We start from the raw sequence: 26,877 nt of genomic DNA, 5'->3' as shown, positions 1-26,877 counted from the left end.
ATTATAAGATGAATTTTTTTCACAGCCTCTTGCCTTTTACAAAAGGTCTGCAAGTTCATGTATGTTATTACTTGTTTAGACCAGTTGGAGCATTTGGGTACCAGCCAAATAGCTTTGGTTCAATTCTGGGTGAAGACCTAGGTCAATTCAAGTTTTGAGATTTTTTGGGTACTAGTACATACCCAAATGATACATGGTACTTAATTAGTAGCGCACTCTTAACAGATATGCATTCATCAAAATTAGATTTAATCTTTTGTGGGTAAAAAATGGGCCGCAGAATTTATTGTTATTCTACTCAATTTCAACCTTTCTTTTGCAAAAATTCTAGGCTGAACTAGAAACAAGATATTACATAATGAAAAAATGCTTTCATACAAGAACTCCACAGTGGAATTTGTATTAACACTCTTGAATAGCAAATTTTGAAACAAAATATTTAAAATCACCCTCCTCATAAGTTTTAAGATCCAGATAGAAGTTCATGATACAATCTGGTTTTGAATCTTCTTCCCTTAATTTCTCAATTCAAATGGAATTTTCCAACTGTTGTCCTTGAGACTATAAAATGAGATTTATCCAAATCCTATGCTTACAAAAATCAATTCCAAATATTAATCATTTTGAAGTTTATTTTGTCGCCCAAAAATTAAACAACATAATACACCTAAACAAACTTCCCCAAACTCCTTGTTGTCATGTCTTCATTTGGCATCATGAAACTACTGAACGCCTATGGATTGTACAAGGATACCTAGATATATGGGTTGAGAACATGCAAAGATGTGGTAGTCCATTCTTAACTATCAGCCACACTCAACCAACCCAACCATTCACATCAAGCCTAACTCATTGCCCCTCCTTATTCTGCATCCGCAACATTCTTCCCAAATGATTTTCCCTTTTTCTTTTGAACACTTCAATACACAACTCACCCAACTTGAAAAGAATGAGGTATGCCAGTACATACATTCACAGAGAAATCAGTTTTCCAGGGATGAATTAAAATTTTAGAAAAGTAGAAAGTTACCTCCATTAAGAGTATTAAATTCTATTCCACATTCTGATTTCTTAGATGCCCACTGAAGCAAAGTACACATAGTAATGGAAAGCACATCATTTGTCATAAATAAATGCTAAGCATGGATTTCTCTCATGGTTTACCCAAGCAATACTATTTGTAGAAATAGCAGATTCTCAATGGCATGAGTGTCTTGGTGTTGATAGTACATGGTCTTGAAAACAGCTTCAAGCAAATGAGGGAAACTAGGCACACTTTGGACATGAAATCTATCACTATCACCCAATTAAGTAACCAATCATCTGAAAGTACCCCTTTCCCTCTTCTTGCTCATTCTCTAGTGTGGTTAATATTGTACCCAGGAAGACTGACCTTTCACTAAATTCTACCAAACCCCAGTCATCTGAATTCTTAACACTTGTTAAGGATATGTGCAATAGAATTTAGTTAAACAGCCAGAAGAGATTAATTTTGTACCCATATTAAAAATGTGACAACTTAAGTGCCTACCTCCAGCTTTTACAACAGGTAATATCATACCACTGCACAAGATTTATCAATTCACTAAAATGATTAGGATAATCAACTGCCAAAAAATAATCTCTTAATGAAACTTCAAACTTAAGTAAATAATAACAAAAAGAAGGCTCAAATATAAAGTACACTGCGTTTGACTAGGCATAATTCTTCAGAAAGAGTTGGACGGTCAATAAAATGTATACACAAACTTAAGAGCAGGAAAAATTGAGATGATATATTTTTCAGCTTGACAGAGTAAATTCAATGTCCTGGGTAAACCATGTAAACAACACCACGATAACATTTATAATAAAAGTGTATAAAAACATGTTAGCATGAAAACAGAAAAGAATAGGAAGAGGTGCATCATCATGTATAAAGATTTTTCACTTGACACATCAATAAATGAAAATTCCAATACAGTGGAAGGTTGCATTTATTTTTTGGAAACAGTTAAGACAGTTCACAGCAAAATGCAATAAACATCATAGAAAAATAATAACAATGGATCCACATCAATTGAAAGTGCCTCAAGTTTGCTATACCATTGTATGCCATTCTGGTTTTGGTCTCTCGGTTACTAATTATCAAGGAACTCACTGGACAATGTAAATAATGACTGATGAGTAAGATGAGTACGACTCCTGCACCTACTACACAAAAAATCTCATTTTATTGATAATTAGCCCATTCAATGCTGATTAAAATAAACAGCATAGATGAATAATTACACACTCATTTTTATTTGTTATTATTATGAAAATTTGTCAAATAGTCAAACTTTTGCTGGCATCCCAGCCCTACATCGGTTAGCAAAATAATAAATTTTGGGACGCCAAGAGGTATTGTAACTAAAAAGACCGCACTTAAAATCATGATTGACCAAATATAATGACCTAATTCAAACATCCTATAAGGACATTATTAATGATTTATTTATTTTGTAACAATAGAGTATATACATGTCTATTTGGCAGCTTAATCAACTCTAGCAAGCAAGCATATTCTTCTCTCTGCATGTAAATCTGCAGAAAGATAGACATCAATCTCTATAATACCATGCAATAGAAGAGTTATTGCTTGAAGAAAGAATGTTGTTATCATTCTTTTATCACATATAAATAGAAGAAAAATGCTTCCCACAAGTTGACAAAAATGGAAAATATCCACATATGAATACATAAATATTTTAGGCAAATAGTATTTATGAAAAAACACAGTTCATGAGAATGCAAAATATTCATGAGACCAAGTATTTCAACTTGAATACTGATGGAACGAACCGCTTAAAAACAAACTCCTACCCTTGGGAGGGCAGAACTTTCTCATAAAACAGCATGTAAGCAACTGACTCCAAAACTTTACTTAAGGAACACTCGACTATTTCAGTGTCAGAAGTGTAGTACCACCTGAAAATTAACAATTGCATTCAAATTAGTGGAGACATTTACAGTCTCATGATGTGGTTTCTTAACCATGATGAATTTCCACAAAACATAAAATTGTTTTGAATAGGATCTTAATATAAAGCCGAAGGGAATCATGGTAATCGTGAGTGTTCAATAGCCATCAATAGAGGAATGAGGAGAGACAAGGCAGTGAAGTATGAGGGAAAAGTAGGGATACAAAAAGAATAGTAACTCATGCCCTGTTGATCAATGCAGAGTCACTGCTATTCAACTCCTTGTCATAAGCAGATTTGCCAGTAAGCAGCTGGTCTGTGTTAGTTACAAGAGTCCTTTAAGACCCTTATACACACAAATTGATAAAAAACATCAGTAATCAAAATAATAAATCAGTAAATCATCTTTTGTACCATGGAAGAAGGGGCAATTATTAAATTTCACTAATTGAGAAAGCATTTAAAGTTTTTGGAAAAGTCACCTTATTTTAAGAATACAAACAAGAGCTGAGAACTGAATTGAATATGACATACTATATAAAGAAAATGATGGGGTTAAAGAGGAACATGAATTGATGAAAAATCTCATTCAAAACTTTCTATTAGTTATTAATAGAAAATTATCTATATACCAGTACATAGGGCGACTAGTGATACAATCCGGGGACTTCTAGAACACATGTCAACTCTAATTGAACATGGATACTATATCAAGATAATTAAATTTTCCTAGTGCACAGACAGCAAAAGTGCAAATTTCAAAATATTGCTGCACTAATAAAGTAAATCATCTTGCACTCTTAAAGAAAGGTATGAAATTAAAGCCACTTAATTGATAAATCTATACCAAAAATGGGCTTAGAAAAGCTTCACACTACATTTGAACAACTTTGTACAATTATTTATGAAATAAGTCCAATATATCATAGACTATCTTAGAAATTAAATAAAATATGAACATAACAATAATTGTAACGCATGCTTTCAACTTACCTGCTGTCATCCAGACTAACAGATCTAGAGAGAGGATAGCTTAACTCCCTGGAAGAGAATCCACAAAATAATGTTACATAATAACTGGCTCAAAGGATAATTCTGTGAATTAATAACAATTGGCCCACAATTTCACACAAAAAGAAAAGTACAAGTATTTTTGTGATGCTTACAGAAGCCTCATGTCACTAAATTTGCCATTTTAATAGGCTATTTTTTTATCCCCTGGCTTCTTAATAATGACGATTTGGTTTAATAAACACTTCACTTTGCTTTGTTCAAATATTATTTTCAACAGCTAAAGGAACAAATGAAACTCAATTTCTGACAAACATTTTTAACTCTAATGACACTTCCAAATAAAGTGATCGATCACAACAGCCTCACTTGCATATTGATAGTGTCCCATTGGTCTTCAGTGACCATTCTCCAGTCCCTCTTAGTGTCCAACAAGAAGAAAAAGACAGGCTTTCAGATCCGAACTGTTTACCCATTCATATGTACTCACCCATTCCGTTTAAAGGGAGAGCCTAATCCTTTCTGCCTGACACTGGACGGCATAGGTGGACCACGACGATAAGTCACAAAGTGGCCGGAATTGCTATCACCCACATGAACCACCACTGCAGTCAATCTAAATGTGTTACGTTTGTGAATCGAAGGCCTATGCCATAGCCTTCCTTCACTGAAAAGCAATTCAAGGTAAATCAATATAAAACACAAATGAGATTCAAGGTTTAGTCGAGGGAAATGACAAAGAATCAGGCATTTCCATGAAAAAATGAACAGTTTGGAGATTCACCAGAACATTATATATGTAATACACAGGAGGGAGCTTTAATGCATTAACCTGCCTTTCAAGATGCAGGAAATAAAAATAGACATCAAGAATAATAGAAAGACATCTATGAAAAAGTGCAAAGGTGACCAGGGTAAAATGAGTGTGTAAGTGTAGTAGTGCAATGTACTTGCATTGTAAATCTGATGCATCTGAACATCAGGTAAGAAATTAAATTTTGCATTTTCCAATTTCATATTTCATGTACTAAATAATACATCTTACATCATTTAGAAGCAAGAAGTTTACCAGGACTTAAATCAACTAACTTACAAAAACGGTATTGTTTTGCCTATTTTCTATTTTTCTCCAACAAACATGGTACAACTTATTTTATAACTTTTGGAAACCTTTTTGAAATAATATATTTCAAAGAGATTTTCGACATTGATTTGATATTCTATATGCTTATACTGCCATTTCCAAAACTCTTTAAAAAGACTAAATTCTTTTCTAAACAAGACCAGGAAGTTATGCTACTTTTAAAAGAGTTTAAATCAAATTTATTTACCTTTTTGATGGAATGCCCATTTCCATTTTCAAAGATGATTTTTCTGTCTTCACAGGAGGTGATAATGGCGCTTTTGTTGAAGTCTTCTCAATTTCTAACGACTGTTGACTTTTGCTCAATCTATTGTTAACCGTATTTTCTTCTTTGAGGACTTTGAGATTGCTCTTTTTTGAGTCTCTAACAGAGGCCTGCATCAAAGAGATGGAATTTTACGCAAAATTTTGTAAAATATTCAGTGTGTGACAAAAGGAACTGCTTTTGGCTAAAGCTGTTTATGCACTTGCCTGCAAGTAAGTGTACATTTCCATACACAAGTATTCTGGGAATGCAACAAAATCATGTCTCTTTGAAGTCTGACCATTATCAAACCATGTCGTCCGTTGGATGTGAAAACAAAGACATTTGGGTAGCTGTAATTTTAAAAAGAAGAACATGAAATCAGACCTTATTGAAACATCATAAACCTTTTCATTATATCTTATTAGTTAAGACGCTATGAGATGATATTTATTAGAGTTACTTAGTTAAAAATAAAAAACAGCTAAGTCTGAGAAAATGAATCCATCGAGCAGATGAAATAAAATTTCAAGATCTTTAAAATGAATAGTAATACTGATGCTAAGTGAGAAAACATCAAAATAACTCAATGAAAAAGAATCAATCCCTAGAATTTTTATCTTCGACCAAAATTACAAATATATATAAAAAGGACTGGCACAGCTGTGACCAATTCCCCGGCTGGCTCTAGGAAATAGGTAGAGTACCACGCTAAGAATAAAACAATTTCATTTTTTCTATTAATCTGTACCACTTTTACTTACTCGACCAAAGTTCAGCCATTTAAGGAAAGTAGCCTTGACTGGGCCTATGGCTTTATCATCACAGGATGTATCAACTCCTAATTCTTCCTTCCTCTTAATTGTACAACCTTCACAAGTCACACCCTCAACTATTTCTCTTGAGACAAAGCGATGAAGGAGATACTCCAGGGTAACTCCTTTCTTTACATTACCAACAAGGTAACCCATGTCGGACCCAGCTCCTCTAGGAGGAAGACTGAGGGAGAGGCTGTCAAATTTGTCATACCTCACAGCAGACTAAAGAGGGGGAAATAAAAAAGCATTATCTAAAGTAACAAAAAAATATCACCTCTATAAATGATTAATAAAATGCTACAAAAATTAGATCATTCATTATTATAATTACTCCTATGGAAATTTAAATAAATTATGTTTACTTAACTATAACAGCTGCAAAATCTATTTAATTGAATAATGACCTTGAATCACAAAAGCTGCAATTACTTAATGCATGAAAATATTAAATAAGCCTACATTTACTGCATGGACTGGAATATGATGCCATGCATCATATTCCAGACCAAAGGAAATTGAAATGAAACATAGAGACTGGAAATTGATACACACACTACATAGAGAACAAGAAGCAGAAATTAGATGTGGTGAAAGCAGGGTAAGGAAGTCAATCTTAGAATAGGTGACAGGGAATTTGCCCTTCTTACTGTCTTGCTTCGGTGGATGCCTGTCAGATATATGGTTTTGGTTGATTTTTATTCCCTTTTTTCCCATAAAAAATAACTGATTTATTATTTGAATTAACCTTTGTTTTGAATTTAGTCTTTTTCCAGCATATACACAAGTTTGCACATAATGATAGCTTTTTAACAAATGCTTTTCCCTTCCTCTCTTATATCCTCCCATATCACCAACCCCTCCCACCTGATGCTTGCACCCCATGCCACACACCTATTTTGTGGCTCACCGCGTATTTAGTGTTCTGGTAAGAGATCTCTGGTACAGACTCTCTGTTGATGTTCCCGTGTAGTGATTTCTGAAGATGGAAAAAATTGAGACTCAAGCAGTGATTAAATACTTGGGAAAGAAAGGTATGAAAGCAAAGGAAATCCAAGCCAACTTTCAGAATACTCTGGGAGACTCTGCTCCTTCATTTTCAACTGTTGCCAAGTGGACAAACAAGTTAAAGTTTGGTCGGGACAGCTTGGATGATGATCTGCATAGTAGTTAGCCAAAATGTGCCACTACCCCAAAAAGTACTGCAAAAGTGCAAAAAATGGTCATGAAGGGTCTCAAACTGGGAGTGCAAAAAATGCTGAAGCTGTTAGGGATATCACCTGAACGGGCACATCACATTTTAACAGTTCAATTGGATATGAGAAAATTATCTACAAGATAGCTGCCGCGACTCTTGATGCAGGATCACAAACACATTAGAATGGAAATTTCTGTCCAATTTGTGACCTGTTTTGAGAGCAACCAACAAGATTTTCTTGGCCAGTTTGTGACCACAGATGAAACTTGGGTCCACTACTATACCCCAGAGATAAAACAGCATTCAAAGCAGTGGAAACATGATCCATTACCACCAAAGACCACAAAGGCAATTAGGTCAGCCGGAAAGGTGATGCTCCAGTTTTATGGGATGCAAAATGGATATTGCTGATAGATTATCTTCCCAATGGTCAAACAATTACTGGAGAATACTACGCTAACCTCCAGAACTGACTACAGCATAAGATACATGAAAAAAGGCCAGGTTTGGCGAGGAAGAAAGTCATCTTTCATCACACAAGTGTTGTTGCCATTGCAAAATACATGAACTAAGATACGAATTAATAAAATAAAAACTATAGCTGCAATAAGTTTGAAACACTCGTCCCGCAATGAAAACAAAATTTTTGTTGGTATATTTTATGGGAAAATAAATTCCATGACAGAGACCAACCACAACCTCTCAACCAGAACCTTTCTACAGGAATTTGCGTTAATGTTACTTCCTCGCCAGCGACCAACTACAGACCCAAACACTCAAACTCAATGGGCATCATTGACAGAGTTTAGGGCCTCCATTGAGGATACCTGGTTTTATGAACAGATATACACTTTCCATGACTGCTACTACTTAAGTCCACGCCAGGGACAAACAGAGCTGACACACTCACAAGCACTCAGAAAAACAATCACTCACACATTTAAAAAGGACTACCAGAATAACTGTGAAATACCCAATTGCATATAGAAATATCCTCCATGAAGTAGGAGAAGGAAACATTTTTTGAGTGGGAATATTGTGATGATCCTTAGCACCCACCACTCTGCAGTACACATACTCCAAATTAGTTTTACATGAGATATAGCATTGTGCTCATTTTGAGACTGTCGATAAGCACACAAAACAAAAAATGATGAATAAAGTATCACTTGCTTGAATACCATAGCAGAGAGGAATTCCAAAGTCGCTCATCAATATAATATTCCAACCAAACAAGCCAAGACCCAAATATTTTTTCGTAACTCATCATAAACCCAGCAATGCTCGTGCTTCCTTCTCTCTAATCCTCTATTAGCGTTGAAGTGATCACTCTATGAATGGACACCCACGGAATTATTGTAGCTGCATCATACAATGTTTTAAAATAAAATAAATAGAAGGTAAACAACATAATGGTGTAACGTTTAATCCTACCATCAGTACTCGCTCATAAAATATATCTCAACATACCTTAAAATTACACGACATGCACTTCAGCTGACTGGTCAGGAAACCCCTGAATGGAGAGCCGGATGGAGACGACACTAATCCTCCGGTGTTGTCCCAGCTGTTGCTCTCGAACAACTGTGATGTGTATCGTCCATCTGAATATCTCAGGACCCTTTGCCTTGAGTTAATGGCAATGCTAGACCGTACTCTTCTGCAAAGCTGGTTAACCTTCTTGGGAGATCCAATTGGAGAGGCTGAATGGGTTGGAGATTGCACAGAGACAGGAGATCGTGATGCATTTGGAGAACCTGGGTAAGATGATGCGTACACAGAGAGCAAATCTTTGCCTAACAAGTCTGCACATTTGGCCCCATCACCAAGTTCACTCACTGCCAAATGACTACTGACATCTGTGTCAGATCCCCTGATAGATTCATTTAGGACAATCTTGACCCCACTTTCTTGTCCCACACCATCGCACTTTACATCCCCCTTCCCAAGGATACCAGCAAATTCATCTCCATGGCTACCATATTCGGAAGTTGCTTCAATCCCACTATGGGAGATCATAGTAAACGCATCCTTGAATGGTGGATTCCTAGTACTTGAATCAGCTCTCACTTCGTTTGTCAAAGATTGTATTCCTTCATTGACCTGGTTGTCGTTAGAGATTCTTAAACGCTCCAGGCCTGTCCCACAGTTATCTGAAGGTGTGAGAGCATCTGTAATGGATGGTTTATGAGCATTCAAACTCAAACCCATCCGAGATCTATTATTATGCTCCACCATGGGGCCCTGGCCATTATTTGCCTCTATTTCTTCACCAATTGTAGACAAGAGAGCATGAAATAGCTCATGAGCATCTTGTTCACCAGGACTGATGGCCCACCCACGCTTATTAAGTGCCTCAAGAACACAATATGGTGCATAAGCATATCCGTCCTCTGATTGTTCATTGGCTTCATTTCCATTCAACACTAGAAGATACAATTTAGTAATTCAATCGCAGGTAATGGTACTTTCATATTTTGAGCAGAAATAAAATATTCATTAAAAAATATACATATATTCAGCATTTATGGGTAAAAATTCTTCGATACTCACCTAGAATCACCTTGTAGATAGCTGCAGCAAGACTAGAAAATGTTCTATTATGGGAAGCGTATCCATCCCTGAACCTGAACTCTCGGTTAGCATGCCAAGATAGCCAGCTAATAAACGTTGGGCAGGATGCCAGAGCTTGTAATAAAGTGTTCAGGAAACAGGTATGGCCCAAATTTACGAGTCCAATTATTCCTGTTAAGTCAAATAACAACAGTTTCAAGTTACACATCATAGAGAGCATACAAATACAGTGTCAGTGTAATCAATGGCCCTGGGAGTTCTCATTAAATTTTGATAAAATGAAATGAAGACATTTTACACAAAAATAATCAGGAGGCCACAGCTGTCAAAATTGTGATATTAAAATCAATGTAACTGCTTAATCTAATCACAGATAATATTTTAATGAATTAAAGTACCTAACCTTAAACCTATCTGTTAAGTTACTGCCGTTAAGACAAACACAGTACCAGAAAGTGCACCTACTGGTAAAAATTCTTGCAAATAATTGCTTAACGCCACCGATTTTATTAACTTACCAGAACTCAAGAGTGCTGAATTGCTTATCACAATACATCCAAAATATACGCAAAATATTTCATTAGCTGACGATTTCGGTAAATTTCATGCATACTCTAGTTTGAACATAGGATTGTCTTCATAAAGTACTACTGTTGAATAGATAGGAAACACCGGTGTATTTAAAAAAATGAATTTATGATCGCCGACAAACAGACTTTCTAATTACTATTTATAACGAAATGTAGCAGTGTTTACCCGCTTTCTTTCTCTTTTTAGTAGTTGATGGACCCCACAGAACGTACAATCCAACTGCCACCGCAAGAGAAACACCAGAGAGAAATAGTATTTTCTCTGAATCCATTGCCCTACGAAGGAAGTACTTTATATACAACATTTTCTAACAAAATAATCAATAACTTGATAACTCAATATCCTAATTAACAATTTATTACCTAAATTTCACGGTGATTTTTCGTTGTAGTTCCCTCACTTATTAATTAATGCATTACTTATGCTATGAAAATCATTTTTGTGCTGGCATTCAGCGTCTCTAAGGGCATAACCGACTGCAGAACATGTACACTGTAAATTTTAAACCATTGTTTCCTAAATTGTCGTTACAGCAGCGCTTAAGTACATAACACTAAATCGTAGTGAATGCGATAGTAAAAACAGAACATAAGGCGCATCTGCGGACAATGTATATCATTTGTCATTCAAGGGGCGCGACTTGTCGACGCAACCGCGCTACTATTTTAAATGGAAAGATATTGTTTACCTACTAACCTCAATCAAAAACCTTGTAGTGAACATGTTATAGGTCTTTAAAACTATGTGAATTCAATTTTATGCCATTATATTTAATGAAATCATTCGTTATAAAGTAAACACTTCGTAACTTTTGAGGGTACGTTTCAAGTTGCCATTATCACTAATTAAAAATGTATGGGGCCTATAAATTCGTTTGGTTATTAGTACTTGTAATCGTGCAGAAAAGACTTTGTATGGGTATCTTATACCCGAGAGAATCTGAAACTAGAGAAATTCGGACTCTGGATGGGCTCTGGAATTTTCGAGTTTCCTCAGCTAGTCATGAAGATTTGGGAATGTTGGAGAAATGGTATGCATCAGATTTGTCAGAGGTAAAAACCATATATGCTGCGGTTTACACATTCTCTTCGTGGTATTGCAAATAGAATACAATTTAAATGCGTGCTCTTTTGAACTCTTACTTTTTAGGTTGCAGTAGTCGGTCATTTATATTATTTAGCGAACATTTTCTACTTCTTCTATCTGTTACTTAAATTGAATTTTTAGCCATAATTGTGAAGTTACCTGTTTAATGTCTGTCGAGATTTCCTTCTTGAAATAAATGCTTTCTTGTTCTATTCAAATGCATAGCTCAATATTAACAATCTTTAATGTTATGCCTAGTTGGGACCCATTGAGCTAATGCCTGTACCATCAAGTTACAATGACATATCCGCAAAGAGTTCCATTCGAGATCACATTGGTGTGGTGTGGTACGACAGAAGGTTTTTTACTCCTCGCCATTGGGCTTTAGAAAGAAGAAGGGTGTTCATTAGATTTGGAAGTATCCATTACCATTCTCGTATTGTAAGTCTGTGCCTTATTGTTTGCTATTTGCTTTGAGGATACTTAGTCATATTTTTGGACCTATGCCATTTTAATTCTCAAAATGTCCATGAAAATGGTCTAATGCACTTTCAGGTAGATTTAAAAAATTATTTATTTTTTTAAGGTGTTTGACGGAGTTACTGATTATCTTAATAACTATGTCATAGGCTTTATTTTTTGTCTAAAATAGTTTTCTTAATGGATGTTTATCTTCTAGTGGATTAATGGTGTTTTTGTAGCTACACATGAAGGAGGACATCTTCCTTTTCAAGTGGATATTACAGAATTCCTTAACTTCAGTAAATTTGATGACAGAGTTACAGTTGCTGTAAACAACACACTAACACCAACCACAATCCCTCAGGGATATGTGAAGGTTATGAATGATTCCACTAGGTGAGTGATCCAAATCAGGTCCCCATATCCTGTGGACACTTGCATTGAAATCCTAAATGATCACAGCTTTAATCTGTATCGCCATTATTTTATTAAAAGAAAAAAGGATTTTTGTGTAGAAAGTACTATTTCAAAATGAGAAAGAAAAATTATCCCATTTTTCAAACTAACTGGATACTTCTTTATTGGTGGTGCATAGCTATTAACAGTTAAGTGTTTTGCTTCTATTATAGCACTTCCAGATGGTAGCTAAACCAAGTATATTTTTTAGAATATTCATTAGTCGATAATTAACTCTTCTGGAATGTTTGTGTCCTAGTAACTACCAATACATACCTGCATTGGTCATAGTTTCACTCTCACTCTATCAATATCTCCATGTAGGTCTTTTGCATTCAGTATAGCATTGCATGGACTAATAGAATTGGGCTTAAGGCATTCTTTCTCTTAATATATATTGACATTTCATGATTCTCCTTTTGTATATAGTAAGGCATATATACCATCAAAAGGAGTGCAACTATGCAATAAGAGAATTGCATTCATCTTTGGTGGGCACCAAGTACCTGAAGAAATGTAGTAAATAATATTTTATCTGGGTATTCCATCTCAAGGTTTACTTGAAGTTATCCTTTTTTTAATGATCAACCAAACTAAGTGTAATTTACAAATTGACTAGCTTCAGGCATGATGTGGTGGAAGTCGAACATAATGAATGACTGATCAAAGCACTTTTCCACTTGATAAAACTTTTATTTTACGACTGGATTTCGATGTATTACATCATCATCAGCTCTCCTGATCTTTTATCAAGTGGAAAATTACTTCGATCAGTTATTCATCAAAGTGTAATGTGTTTTCATATGCCATGATAAATGTATCAGCTTTAATCAATCTTTTATCATCAGTTTATACAGTAATTTTTACCAGCCATTTCATTCTTCCTTCTTCTGTAGGTATCCAAAGGGCTATAGAGAACAGAGTTTCAATTTTGACTTCTTCAATTATGCTGGAATTCACAGATCTGTGTTACTGTATACAACTCCATCAACCTACATTGATGATATTTCCATTTTAACCAGCTTTAACAGCAGCTTAAATGATGAATCTAGTCAAAACACTGGTGGGTGTAATAACAAGCATCTAGGAAGAGGTTGTGTCATATTTGAGTAACCCATTAAGGGTTTTTTTATGTTGCATTTTATTATGGGTGGGTAGGAAGAGTAGAATTTGGAGGGCCCTGTTTATCTGTACTACCCAATTGTAGAACACAGTCTACTCTACTTGCAATTGCCAATCTGCCAAATGCAGTGGCTATTGCTGCTGTAGAAAACAGAGCTATTCAAGGATGGAATTGGACATAGAGATTAAAAACATTTCAAATTTAGCCTTGCATGTGATTCTACATATGGGAGAGGGTTTAAAGTCAATGTTATTGCTATTAAATGAATAGCAGGGAAATCAAAGAGGAATCCTGATACTTGATTGAAGAGTTGCCATGATGTGTTATATCCATGTTTATAATTCTTGTTTTTTGGTAATATACATTATATGCAGGTCATTATATTCGATAATATCTTTCAGGTATACTAAAAATTGATGTATCAGTTGCAAGTCCTCCATACAGTGAAAATTCTGTTCAATCTCAGGCTACATGTTTAGTATATGTCTATGAAGGGTGGGACCCAAATGGAGCTGGAGTGAGGAAAAAGGCTATGGTAGCCACTAAAATTGGATGTAAAAGTGAAATTCAAATTCCAAAAGTGAACTTATGGTGGCCGTTTCTCATGGACTCCTCACCTGGATATCTTTACACTTTGGAGGTAATATTTTAAATTAGGGGTGCTCAGCTGGTAGCCTAGGGGATCTGACTAGGCCCATTTTGTTTATTTAAGACCTGCTTGCAGTCTGTGCATGGTCTCTTATGCTCTGACTTCCTATAAGTAAGCAGTTCTCCACTCCCAAGGTCGGCCTTGCTCTGCGTCCACATGAACCATCACTTGGCACTTCTGGTGCAATTTGGATAACATGAGTAAAACTCCCCCTCCCTCTGACCAGCAATACATGTTGCATACCTGAATCTGCCCCAAAAGTGCAAAATAGTTTAGTATCCCTGGCTTAAATGAATAATAATAAATACAAAATTATTGTGTCAAACAATTGCAGTGTAAATGCATACATGTCAGCAAATGAAAATAGTGACAATGTAAATGCTTCTTATGTATAAGGGAACATAAAAGAATGTTTAGATTGACAACCAAGCTAATTTACCACACATGTATTCAATAGATAGTTTCAGATTCCACTCAAGTGTATTTGTAAAGATTGGCAAGACCTTGAACCAGGTTTCAATACTTTTGTTGATCATCATCATTTGATTTAGTTTTTTTCGTTAACTATTGCACATTATATTTGTCACACCAAAAGATTTTGGATCCTTACTGATATGCACTACATGAACAAAATTAACATATAAATTAAAGAATGCTAGTGAAAATATAATGTAATTAGATATCTTGCTACAAGTAGCTAAGCCAGCTGATATTCCCATCTATAAAAAGAAATAATTCTTCCAAAATTAGTCTGTTTTCCAATCAAACAATGACCATTATTGGAAGAAGTATTATTTTTATAGATACAAGAGTTGGGAGTTTGTGGTAAGCGTTGGAAATGATGAAACAGATGAGATAAGTATTGGAAGGAATGTCATACAAGGATGATGTCTGTCATCAACTCTCTTCAATATATATTCTTAAGACCTTACTATAAGGCATTAGGAAAAGAAAGAGGTGTTATGGTGGCAGGAGAAATAATCAAGACTGAAATATGTAGATGATAAAGCAGTATGGGTGGAATTTGAAGAGGAGTTAAAGTATACATATGCTGTAGTGTATTGTAAGAATAAGGACATAATTCAGAATGAACATAAATATAGAAAAGACAGAAGTGTTGAGAGTATATAGGAACAAAGCAATCACTGACATATCCATGAAAGGAAAAACTGTTCAGCGAGTTAAATAATTTCAGTATTTGGGAACCTTAGTAACTTAGAATGAAAGTTATACTGAGGAAATAAGAAAGGGCATATCTATGGGTAAGAAAGCTTTTGAAAAGGTATGAGTACTTCTTGCCTAGTCCTACTTGCCCAGTGGGTAGAGTTTCAATAGAACTTAAAAAGATATTTGCTAAATGTTTTCTCAGGAAAGTGGCGTTTTACTGTGGTGAAACATGGATGGTCAAAAAGAAAGATGGAAAATGATTGGAAAGTTTTGAAATATGATTGTGGAGAAGAGTTTAAGTTAAATAGACTGATAGGCTGGGGGATGGAGGAGTGCTGCTGAGAAGGAGCAAGGAGAGACAACTGCTGAGAGAAATAAAAAAGAGAAAGACATCTATGTATTACATACATGTATAAGCCGGGATATATTATGCTGAAGTTATTTGCGATAAAGAGTAAAAGGGAAAATTTGGAGAAAAGAGAGGAAGGGGAGGAAGATAGATAGGAATACTTGATGGAATAAGAAATGGCAGAAGTTAACAGCAAATGAAAGAAGTTGCTTTGGACAGTGTGATTTGGAGGACATCTAGGTAAAACCTGAAAGAACACAGTTCTACTTGAGAGAGATCCTCTTACTTGACCCAACTCTCTTTTGAGTTGATCTCTTAGCCTTTTGCTTTTCCTCCCTTCCTTACTATGCCTTGAGAAAAGGGGTAATACATTGAATCGGTAAATGCAGGAATATATTTCTGAGAAAATGTTTCATTTCCAGTGCCTTACTTTGCATGCTTTTGGAACTAATCCGGAAATCCATTTATTCGGGGAAATCAGAAATCAAATTTCTTTAATCACCCTTTCTGTCTATGATACTAAAATCAGCTGTGTTTTTCAATCATTTTGGATTATGATCTTTTATCAAATAAATGGATATAAATTTCCTCAGAACAGGGTTCGTTTAATTGAGTCTGTACTCATAAAGACAAATGCTTGCCAATGCATGTATACATACTTCATTCAAATTTTGCCTTACTTAATTTATGTCATCCAAAACTCCTCCCTTGTCTCTTTCATGTAATTACCTACTCGTTTTTGTCCCAATGTGCAAATGTATGTGTGTATGTATGTATGCTAAAAATAAGCCCTCCATTCTTTGCAGATTATATTGAACAAAGATGGAGAGAGAGATGTTTACAGAATGCCGGCTGGAATACGGACTGTTGAATGGAACAGTAATGAGTTGCTGATCAACAGGAAGCCATTTTATTTCCATGGATTTGGAAGGCATGAAGACTCCAATGTATGTTCTTTCAGATATTAACTCTTTCTTTAATTAACTTCCATTTAACCAGGGGAAGACTAATCAAATCCAAAGTCCAAATTTTGGTGTGGATTACAGAGAACTCAACGGCTGTAATTTATTGAAGTCTGATCTTGTGTTTTCCTTGCAAATTTCTGTGGAAAAGACTACTTAGGTCAGTTCCTCCATCAATTATACTGTTTTGGAAAACGACTCATTTTCCAAAACGTTGGTATCATCGATAGAGTAACTGACCTGTTGGAAGACCTGAGTAGCCTTTTCCACCCTAGAATTTATTACTTACTCCAGGCCAAACTTTAAATTCTGGCAAAAAGCTTCCTATCCTGCCTTAGCATCTCCTGGAATCCTTCTCACAGTTCCGCATAAGCAGCTACAGCCGTATAAAAACAAATACCATGAGAAATTTCTTTGGCTTACTGTCTTAATCATATTTTTTGTGTGTAAGACCAGCAGAGGGGTGTGGAAGGCCACCCGGTAGATTACTTGACTACTGATCAGAAGACCTGGGCTCGAATCCAGGTATGACACCTCTGGGCACACTCAGCTTCACCTTAGCAATATAATTTTTAGATACCAGAGCTTTGTGGGAAACCACAGGCATCATGGAAAGGATGCCCTAATGCATGAATTTCACTTACCATACATGGCTTAGTATGAGGTGAGCCCAATCATCACGTATGTACCAACTTTCAAGTTGATTACTGCACTATTAAGACATACAGAAAATGAAAGTTTCATCATACTACATGTCCTTTTCCTCCCCACTCACCTCTAAGCAAGAAAATTACCTTTAAAAAACACCCAAAATATTTATTTTTGTAGTTGTCTTGCTCACAAAAATAATGTAGAATTCTGGGGCCAACATTATAGAGGAAACTGACAAACACCAATGTCTTCATGCAAAAAATGTCTTTAGTCTTTCTAGCAGAGACTAGAAAAGAATCATCACAACTACAGGTATTCATAACCCTTTAACAGAGAAGCCTTAGATCAAAGGCACTTAACTGAGGATACTGCTCTCCTGAACCACAAGCAAGATTATTTGTGCCCTTTTTTTAATAGAGCTTTCATTGTCTCCTTTCTTATACAGCTTTCTTGACAGTTTTCTGAGCATTATTTTAGAGCTATTTATGCTAATTTTTTAGAATTTTGTAAGTTGTTTTTTACTCGTACCGTTGCATCTTTTCATGTTATAATTTCTGGCTCAAGAATTAGTTACTTGTATGCATTTTTTGTTTAGATAATTGGAAGAGGTGAGAGCCTTCCACTTGCAGTAAAAGACAGCAATCTATTGCACTGGATAGGTGCAAATTCATTCCGTACATCACATTATCCTTATTCTGAGGAAATAATGGACCTGGCTGATCATCAAGGGATTGTCATCATAAACGAAAGCCCTGCAATAGGCATAAAGTGAGAAGGCATTTGCATTATTTGTAAAATAATTACCATTATGTTACATTATAACTCTATTTTTAATTTTCTTTTTTCTTTCAGTAATTTCACCGAAGACATACTTCTTCGGAAACATAAAAAAGTCATGACAGAATTAATTCAGAGAGATAAAAATCGTCCGAGTGTTATTCTTTGGTCTCTTGCCAATGAACCTCTCTCTCAAGAAAAAGGTGCAGATTTATATTTCAGGTAACCTGTTTGAAATTCACTGGATTACATGTAATGATAAGAGCACATTATCCGTATCTTTCTATTCTCTGCCATTTCCAGCAAACTTGTAAATCACACGAAGGCACTTGACTCATCTCGTCCAGTAACATTTGTGACGAGTCAGCAATATTCCAATGATAAAGCTGTAAGTTTGAAGTCAGATGTTAAGCTCTATGTTTTATGTCTATGAATTTAAAAAAATACTACAAAATTTAATGCATGCTTTATTTAAACACAATTTCATTTGATTAAACAAGATATACTTTCTTAATTTTACTACACCTAGACAATGCAGGTTTGTGAAACCTGGTAACGTGGAAATCGTATATTGCTGCATGTGGTTCAGATGCATATTAAATTTTTTAAAGTTTCAATATAATCATATTTTACTGCGTTCATATCCAATTGCAGGGTGTCCACCCATCTGGGGAAAATCTGGGTAATTCCTCTTTGTGTTCTGTACAGTCTTAAGAATTTAAGGGGTCAAGCAGTAAGGGTTCATTTTTAAGTAGCCCTCCTAGCCTGGGGCCTAATATCACTGTGATAGAAGCAGGGCTGCATTACAGAATTACTTATGAGCACACCCAGAGTTTTCATTCATCACCTGTACACTTTTCATTGGCCAGATTTTTCTCTTTAAAATGTTGCTCATCATTGCTTATGCCAGATGGAGTAATAGCAATTCAATGCTATTAAGTTTACTGGGTACACCAGACAAGAGCATCAGATGCCACCATCAACATTAATGATAAAATTATTCCAAAGAAACTGCGGGAGATGCCGCAACAGTAACTTTTAACGGATTCACCCACTAATGTGCATTTCAATGCAACAGTTTCAGTGTAAAAATCATTCATTCATTCATCCCAGTCAAGGCGAATGATTTTTACACTCTGAAACTGTTGCATTGACATGATAACATTATGTCTACAGGGTGCGGCGCTTAAATACGGACAAGCACACATTTCCTTGAATGAAATTTCCTCGCTGGGTTAGCGAAACCTTCCTCAGACTTCTCCGAAGCATTATATTTAGCCATAATATGGTAAACAGTTAATCTGGGGCACCAGAAGAATCAAACTATTTCGAAATATAATGCCCAGCGCAAACACTTTCAATGATAGTGGCTCTTCAATTGTACTCCACTCTTCTATCTCAGCCATTTTGAGGTTATGACTGTTTACTAGATGCCTATAGCTTTCAAGAATGCTAATCGTCATATCCAGTGGAACTACAATATTCAATTGAAATTCAAATTGAAATTGGTCCGGATTTAAGTGCTGTACCTTGTATATTCATGAGATGAAATTTTTTTTCTCTATGCTATGATTAACGTAGTATTTTTTTGGCTTTCATTATGCATCATATTAATTTTTTTTATTTAATGCTACCAAAAATAAGCAATTTATGGAATTGCGCCATCTAAAAGTTAAAACATTCTAATTATACCAATTTTCATTGAATTAAAATTGCTGGATATTTCATGTAAACATTGAAACCGATGACATTTTTACCTTCCCTACCACTTCATTGTTCATATCTCTGTTGAAAGATGTTTGATTATAGCCTTGGATTAGCATTCAGTGTTCACATCAATGGCAATGGCCACTACTTTGAGGATTGAGTCATTTGCTCCTCACATTAGACAATATAAGCATTTGGTCATATGGGAAGTAAGCACCAGAACTTCAACATCTCAAAATGTCCTTATCTCCTCCTGTTGAATTTGGGTTCAATGTGATTGCATTTCAGTCTTAGAGAATCTTTCCTGCTGTGCTTTATGAGATTTTCTTGTACTTATGCAGTAAAAGGCACATATTTTTATAAAAAAGTGTCTATGAATTTAAAAAAAATACTAAAAGATTTCTTGCATGCTTAATGTTGTAACTTCAAATCACAATTCTCTCCCTGAGCTCACCTGGTGTTTTATGGTCTCATGAAATTTACACATTCAGGTTATGGGGACTAGCTCTTTTCCATGTACCACCTGTGATTTCTCAGTAAGTTCTGGTGTCCAAAGAATTGCATACAGCTTGGGTTTTGCTAGGGATGACATAAGGCATCACCCAGATTTTACCCTGGGCCCTCTAGTTAGTTGCCAACCGTTCTACCCTCAAGGCTATCATGTCACCTGTTGCGGTATCACTAAATACAAGATTGCAACAAAATCCAAATAATGGTAAATCATAGTAATATTACCCTCAAGTGACTCTGATGATAGTATATTTTCAGAGAGTGACAACTGAAATTATATTGGTGATAAAACTCATACTAGTAATGATTCATTAAGTAATAAGGGAAATTAAAGGAAAAAGATAAGATTAATGGGGAACTATCTTAGAATTATTTTATAAACATTTCAGGATAACTCAGTAAAACAACATCGTCAATTAACAGCAATGTTTTTATTTCTCCTCTATTATCAAAATTGGATTCAATTTAAATGCTGTGGTGTTTTTTTTGTCTTATGTCATCTCTTATCATCTTAAAGATCAAAGAAAAAAAGCATGTGTTCATTCTGAGCTTCTGCTTTTAAGAGACACTGCCCATAGTTTTCTACCACTAGCAAGACTTCAAGGAGCAATTCGGTAAATGGGGAAAAAATATCTGAAAAAAGAACAATGTTTGTCGCATTCACAGTTTTGGATCTCAGGGACTCGGGAACAGATCATATCAATGAATGAATCTCTCACACATTTTGCATTCCCTGTCCTGTAAATTTTGAATTGATCTGCTCTTGTTGCATGGCATTTTTAAAATCAGGGAAAATGAAAAATAATCTGGAAATACCCAGAAATTTCTTTCCCCTTCATTAGTGGACACCCTGCAATTATTTTATAAGTATATTCATTTTATTATAATGCATTTTTTATCATTTATACCATTTCAGGCTCAATTCATGGACATTATATGTGTCAATAGATACAGCAGCTGGTATAGTGACACTGGGCACTTAGACCTCATCATTCATCAAACTGTGTCAGAAATGTTGGCATGGAATGTTAAGTTTAAAAAGCCTGTTATAATGTCTGAATATGGTGCTGGCTCCATTGCAGGCTTTCATGCAGTATGTCTCTTAGTTTAAAAAATAAATTTAAAAATGAATTCAGTTGATGCTTGTGGTCATAGTAGGTGCCTATAGTCTTTGATCTGCATGCATGGTGGGAATCTTTTCCAGGGATACATCCTTCCTCAGAGAATCTTTTAGCACCCAAAAACCTGTTACAAACAAGTCACTCCTCTCACAGTAGGCAACATTACCTAAAGAATAAGCTAAAATATTATCTTTTCATTTGATTGAATAATCATGTGTAAATGACAGTTGTTTAGTTTCAAATATGCTATAAAAAGAGGAAAATTGAAAAAAGCTGAACCAAAATGGTGGATCAAGGTGTCATATACATATGCGCCTATGTACTTCACGCTAGATGCTTGTAGCAGAGGAGATACGAGAGCGATTCGAAAAGTAAGGTCCCCTATTTTTTTTCATGAAAAATCAAATTTATTCTCAAATTTGCATACATCGTTGGAAAGGTTGAGCATTTAGCTATTTTTCTACACAGTCGCCTTAACAATCAATCACTTTTTGCATCCTTGTAAGCAGCTTTTTAATACTGGCATCGAACCCTTCTCCCGCCGCGTTGCAAAGCCAATTGACGACTGCTTCTCCGATATAAATTCATCGCCATGTAGTGGAAGTGTACACTGGGATGTGTATGGACATCAAAAACGTGCGGAAGTTGTGCAGGGAGTTTTTTGATGGCTGGGAAAACGTCTACGATGAGAAGCAGTCAAGGTGGCCAAGTTTCCGGAATCAACAGTGGCTCCAATTGACGAGATGGTGCACAACAACCGGAGAATTACCCTTCATGATAAAAAGGAGGGCCTTAATGAAGAGAGTGGCTACTTCTCTGTGCAGAATATTGTGTCTGAGGTCCTCGGGTACATAAAGGTGTCTCACCAAAGGAGTGTGTTTGCATCATGACAATGCTCATCCACATGTGTCACATCAAACAACCACCCTACTCAATGAATTCGGCTGGGATATCATTGACCACCCTCCTTTCAGCCCGGACGTTGCCCCAAACAAATAACATTTGTTTCCTGCTCTCAAAAAACACCTTAGAGGACAGAAATTCAAGTCAGACAAGGAAGTGCAAGAAGCAGTCGTCAGTTGACTTCGTGACACAAAAAGTGTTCAATCGTTCCCGGCTCAACTTTGTGGAAGTTCATGTTCATTAAATGAAGAGCACAATGTATCTTTCCACTGTTCTTATTTACGTACAACTAGTTTATACAGTTAAGCGTCATCATCAGGTACAAATTAATCAAGTCGCAGTACATTTATATACCATTCATGAGGGAGAAGAGGGATGGGTGAGAGGGGGGAGGAGGGGAAAAAGTGGGGTTGCAATCGGCATTGATGGGAAGGGCGAGAGGGGTGTTGAGCATCAGGAAAGGTGGTTAGTGGGTTCACAGTAGGGGGGGGGGGTTGTTGAGTCTTTCTGTGAAGGAAAAGTGTACTTCCAAGATTAGGGGGAGGTATTCAAACAATAAATCGTTAACCAAATGACCCGCTTTTAAAGTCTTCCTGATTTCTAGCTCTTCCCACTTGCCCATCCTCATTCCTTTTTCCATCATCCTAGATCCCTCCTCTCCCTCATGAATGATATATAAATGGACTGCGACTTGATTAATTTGTACCTGATGATGACGCTTAAGAGTTGAAACTAGTTGTACGTAAATAAAGAACAGTGGAAAAATACATTGTGTTCTTCATTTAATGAATATGCAAAAATTGATTGATTGTCAAGGCAACTATGTAGAAAAATAGCTAAATGCTCAGCCTTTCCTACGATGTACACAAAGTTAAGAATAAATTTGATTTTTCATGAAAAAAAAATAGGAGACATTACTTTTTGAATCGCCCTTGTACAACACAAATACTTCATAAAAATTAAACCAGAATATTATTTTGCTTTTGAAATGAAATTACAATCCGGGAAATTAAAATATATTTTCAACTTATTGGAATTCATGATGGTCATATTAGGAAGAAAGCTCTTAGATGAATTTTAATATTTTAGGAAACCTAGATTGTTTTCTTATTGTCTCAACTCATACTTCGACAATTCATCTACATATTACAGCAAATTACCCATGGCATTTGGTGCCTCAAAATGCCATACCTCAGGTTGCCCTGCATTGAAACCCTAGGGAAACAGAGGACCATTGGACTCTTAGTCCCCTTATCACACTAATACTTGGGGGTCTATGTAACCATTCGTTACCGTTAATAATCTTTATTTATGCTACAGTCGTAATATAAACTCATGTTACTTTTGACTTATTTTTGAGGAAGTGTCAATATTGGTAAAAAATTAATACATGTGTACATCACATGTCATCTATCTTAAATGAAATCTTACCATCTAAGTAAGTATTCAAATTCATTGAACAAGAGCGTCAATTAATCATAGGATAATTTATAACAATTTAAGGAGCCTTCATCATTGTGGACAGAAGAGTACCATGCAACTACCTTGAAAAGGCATTTCAAAGCCTTTGATATACTTCGCCAGAAGAGATTTTTTATTGGAGAGATGATTTGGAACTTTGCTGATTTTGCAACGCCTGCAGGTAGATAGCAGAACTAAAAAATAATGTAACTATGTTAATTCATATGCTTAAAAATGTCTTTGCAATTGAAACGCAAGGAAAACTATTGTGTTTGTGCTTAACATAATAGTGAAGTAGCCCACATGAAGGGGAAGCATTTTGCTATTTGAACTAGAGGCGTATTACAGGCTGAGGAAAGTTTATTTTGACCAACCCCACTTCAGTTTTTGTCCCTCAGCGCTGATTTTCCTTTCTCTTTCCAGCACGAGATAATCAGCAGATGAAATTAATGCATATATTTCATTCTAGAGTACTTCCGGCCTGGGGGATGCATGAAAGGGGTGTTCACTCGAGAGAGAAAGCCGAAATTAGCAGCCCATGTCACCAGACAGCGTTATTGGTTTCTCGCTAATCTCAATGCTCATATTTCCCTGCCGGATGATCTGCTCTTTTAAGGAAGTGATCCTTTGCAGTTGTAATTCTTTGGAGACAATGCTAAAGGATTTCCAGTCAACAAAGAATTAAAGCATCAATGTTTTAACAAAAACTTATTGAATATTGAATAAAATTTTTGCCATATTCCCTTGTCTTTACTATTTGCCCTTTAAACACAAAATAATTTCTTTGCACGGATCACAAAAGCTCTCCTGAATTTAATTTGTCATTGTTGAAAACTCATTCGCTTCCAGATTTTATTTCAGAACCAAAATAAATTTCACTCATGTAAACAGAATCTTCTAAAAAAATTCAAGTCCAAACTTGTTTCATTCCAGTGTCACCTCGATTACTGCAAGTTTATCAATGCAACAATTTCAGGGTGTAAAAATCATTCAAGGCGAAAGATTTTTACACTCAGAAATTGTTGAATTGAAATGCACTTTAGTGGAAGACTCCGTTAAAAGTTACCGTCGTGGTCTCCTGCAGTTTCTTGGAATTTGTACTGCAAGCTTAGTTGAATTTAGTTAAGTATTCTTTAAAATTACATCAATTGAAGTGTTAAAATAGTACCCCTTCTTATTCCAGGCTTCACACAAAGACATTACGAGTATTGCCATTGAGTGTAGCGCGGAGTTTTTGTATGGTGTGAAGCGCATTATTCTATAGCAGATACAGCACAAATTGCCAAATTAAAAACCTCCATTCTACTTGAGCATTGGCTACCAGAGAATACATGATTAATGCATTTATTGCCACGAATGTTAACCCAACCATGAATTCCCTGTGAAATTCATATTCAAACCAATAATTTGAACTTGGAGGGGCTCCTTAATCCTGTCATCATATTGTAAAGCAGCCAACAAAAGGTTTTCAAATTTGTTAATTTTAAGTATTCAATGTATATTATTGGGCAACAATTACCTACCTATGCCATTACAAGACATTTTGAGTTGCTGCAAGTCAAAAATGTTATAGTGCATACTTTGCCTTCCCAATGCTATAATTTCTCTGGAATCGAGTATGTATATAGTATGATTTAAAGGTGACCACACCAATAAATTTGTATAAGGCAATGATGTCCCCCTCGGTATTGAATAATCATTTTCTGTGGCGAACCATAGGGAGGGAACTAAGGTCTCATTGCTCTAGGTAGGCTATTTTTCTCAAAATATTTCATGGCTAGATAATTTCCAGACAGACCTCATATTAAGAATAGGTTTTTAAAATAACACCGCATCTAGAACTTATATTTAAGAAGTCCCTATAAAATTATATAGTTCTCAATGGCAGAAAATTGCTAATATAAAGTATATTTAAAAGGAGGGATAGAAAAACAGTGTTTAGACCTATTTTCCTAAGATAAATTTCAAATATGGTCATAATAAAGGTACATAATAATTAATAGTATAATAATGGACCATCTCATTCAAAAGAGTTAATTTATGAAAAAGCAGTGGTTTCTGGAGATCCGATGAGAATTAGGTAATGACTTTAGATTTGGTAGAAAATAATGTAAGAGTTGACATGGTTTTTCAAGACTTGAAGAAAGCTTTCAACAAAGAGCTTAACAAAGTTATAAGCCTATAAGAGATAAAAATACCAAAGGCTGGATTAGAAACTATTCAAGTGATGTGTACGGAAGTAAAAAGGATGTCAAAGATTGTGTTAGGCCTAACAGTTTAAGTCATGACATACATGCATGTTTCCCTATTGAAGTGCCATTGGTCCACTTTTATTCCTCCTTTACATTAGCACCATGGCTAATAGTAAACTTCACTTTCCATGTAGGCTTCCGCGGAGATTATTGATGTAGGAAGTGGTTCTTTCGGGTTTTCTTCCGCGTGTATCCATTTTTCGGACGATATTTCGCCAACGTTCCAGTTGGCTTCCTCAGGTCCACTGAATTGCGAGGGCCCTCCGGAAACACAATGTCTCAGCCAGGTTCAAATGCGTAACCAAAGTGGCCAATATCCTCGTCAACGCGAAAGACCGCCTCCCAAAAGACATCTCTGGAGGAATCTACCAAATCAAATGCAGCTGCGGCAACTCCTACATCGGCCAAACATCAAGAGCGCTGAAATGCCGAGTCCAAGAACACAGAAGGGCCGTAAAAAATAGACAGTTCCAGCAGTCAGCGGTGGCTGAACATCATTGGAGTGGACCGACACATAATATTGAGTTTGACAACGCCACTTTATTGAATAAAGAAGGCCGCTACTACCCAAGGATCATCAGAGAGGCAATTGAAATTGCAAAAACGCCCAGAAATTTCAACCGCGAGGACGGCTACCCCCTCGCCAGCGCGTGGAAACGTGTCCTCAAGGATTTCAACGAATCAGAGCACACCTCCTAAAAATAGGCGCCAAACAGAGGGTA

At 35.8% G+C, this 26,877-nt stretch overlaps 2 protein-coding genes across 2 annotated transcripts; one reads left to right on the top strand and one right to left on the bottom strand.

Annotated features, from left to right (window-relative positions):
• Positions 1–1,958: 1,958 nt before the first annotated feature.
• On the bottom strand, positions 1,959–11,094 carry Usp30 (ubiquitin specific protease 30). Its single transcript, XM_071588130.1, has 10 exons — positions 10,882–11,094; positions 10,685–10,794; positions 9,908–10,099; positions 8,825–9,780; positions 6,106–6,381; positions 5,569–5,694; positions 5,285–5,472; positions 4,444–4,620; positions 3,936–3,983; positions 1,959–2,949 (listed from the first exon to the last, which is right to left on the bottom strand). Exons 2-10 carry the CDS (start codon positions 10,788–10,790, stop codon positions 2,841–2,843), a joined length of 2,178 nt encoding a protein of 725 aa, XP_071444231.1. The 5' UTR covers positions 10,791–10,794; positions 10,882–11,094; the 3' UTR covers positions 1,959–2,840.
• Positions 11,095–11,163: 69 nt separating this feature from the next.
• On the top strand, positions 11,164–24,612 carry LOC139690240 (beta-glucuronidase-like). Its single transcript, XM_071587570.1, has 12 exons — positions 11,164–11,571; positions 11,864–12,046; positions 12,285–12,463; positions 13,420–13,586; positions 14,048–14,286; positions 16,618–16,758; positions 18,020–18,192; positions 18,277–18,423; positions 18,505–18,589; positions 21,335–21,511; positions 23,946–24,084; positions 24,373–24,612. The coding sequence occupies exons 1-12, from the start codon at positions 11,371–11,373 to the stop codon at positions 24,516–24,518; spliced, it is 1,977 nt and encodes a 658-aa protein (XP_071443671.1). The 5' UTR covers positions 11,164–11,370; the 3' UTR covers positions 24,519–24,612.
• The last annotated feature ends 2,265 nt before the right edge of the window (positions 24,613–26,877 follow it).

This window comes from Hetaerina americana, unplaced genomic scaffold (assembly GCF_022747635.1).
Source record: "Hetaerina americana unplaced genomic scaffold, ioHetAmer1.1.p SCAF_3, whole genome shotgun sequence".
In the NCBI taxonomy this organism is placed as follows: domain Eukaryota; kingdom Metazoa; phylum Arthropoda; class Insecta; order Odonata; family Calopterygidae; genus Hetaerina; species Hetaerina americana.
The sequence above is the reverse complement of the archived record's forward strand: the minus strand, read 5'-3'. Positions and strand labels throughout refer to the sequence as shown.

What these genes read in the sequence shown, in the direction of transcription:
- Usp30 (XM_071588130.1), bottom strand. Translation starts at nt 10,790, where the DNA reads ATGGATTCAGAGAAAATACTATTTCTCTCTGGTGTTTCTCTTGCGGTG. An exon ending in TAAAAAGAGAAAGAAAGCGG is followed by an intron (nt 10,100 to 10,684) that starts GTAAACACTGCT and finishes TTGACTTAACAG; the next exon opens with GAATAATTGGACTCGTAAAT. An exon ending in GTTAGTCTGGATGACAGCAG is followed by an intron (nt 2,950 to 3,935) that starts GTAAGTTGAAAG and finishes GTTAATTTTCAG; the next exon opens with GTGGTACTACACTTCTGACA.
- LOC139690240 (XM_071587570.1), top strand. Translation starts at nt 11,371, where the DNA reads ATGTATGGGGCCTATAAATTCGTTTGGTTATTAGTACTTGTAATCGTG. An exon ending in GATATCTTTACACTTTGGAG is followed by an intron (nt 14,287 to 16,617) that starts GTAATATTTTAA and finishes CATTCTTTGCAG; the next exon opens with ATTATATTGAACAAAGATGG. An exon ending in CCATTGCAGGCTTTCATGCA is followed by an intron (nt 21,512 to 23,945) that starts GTATGTCTCTTA and finishes TAACAATTTAAG; the next exon opens with GAGCCTTCATCATTGTGGAC.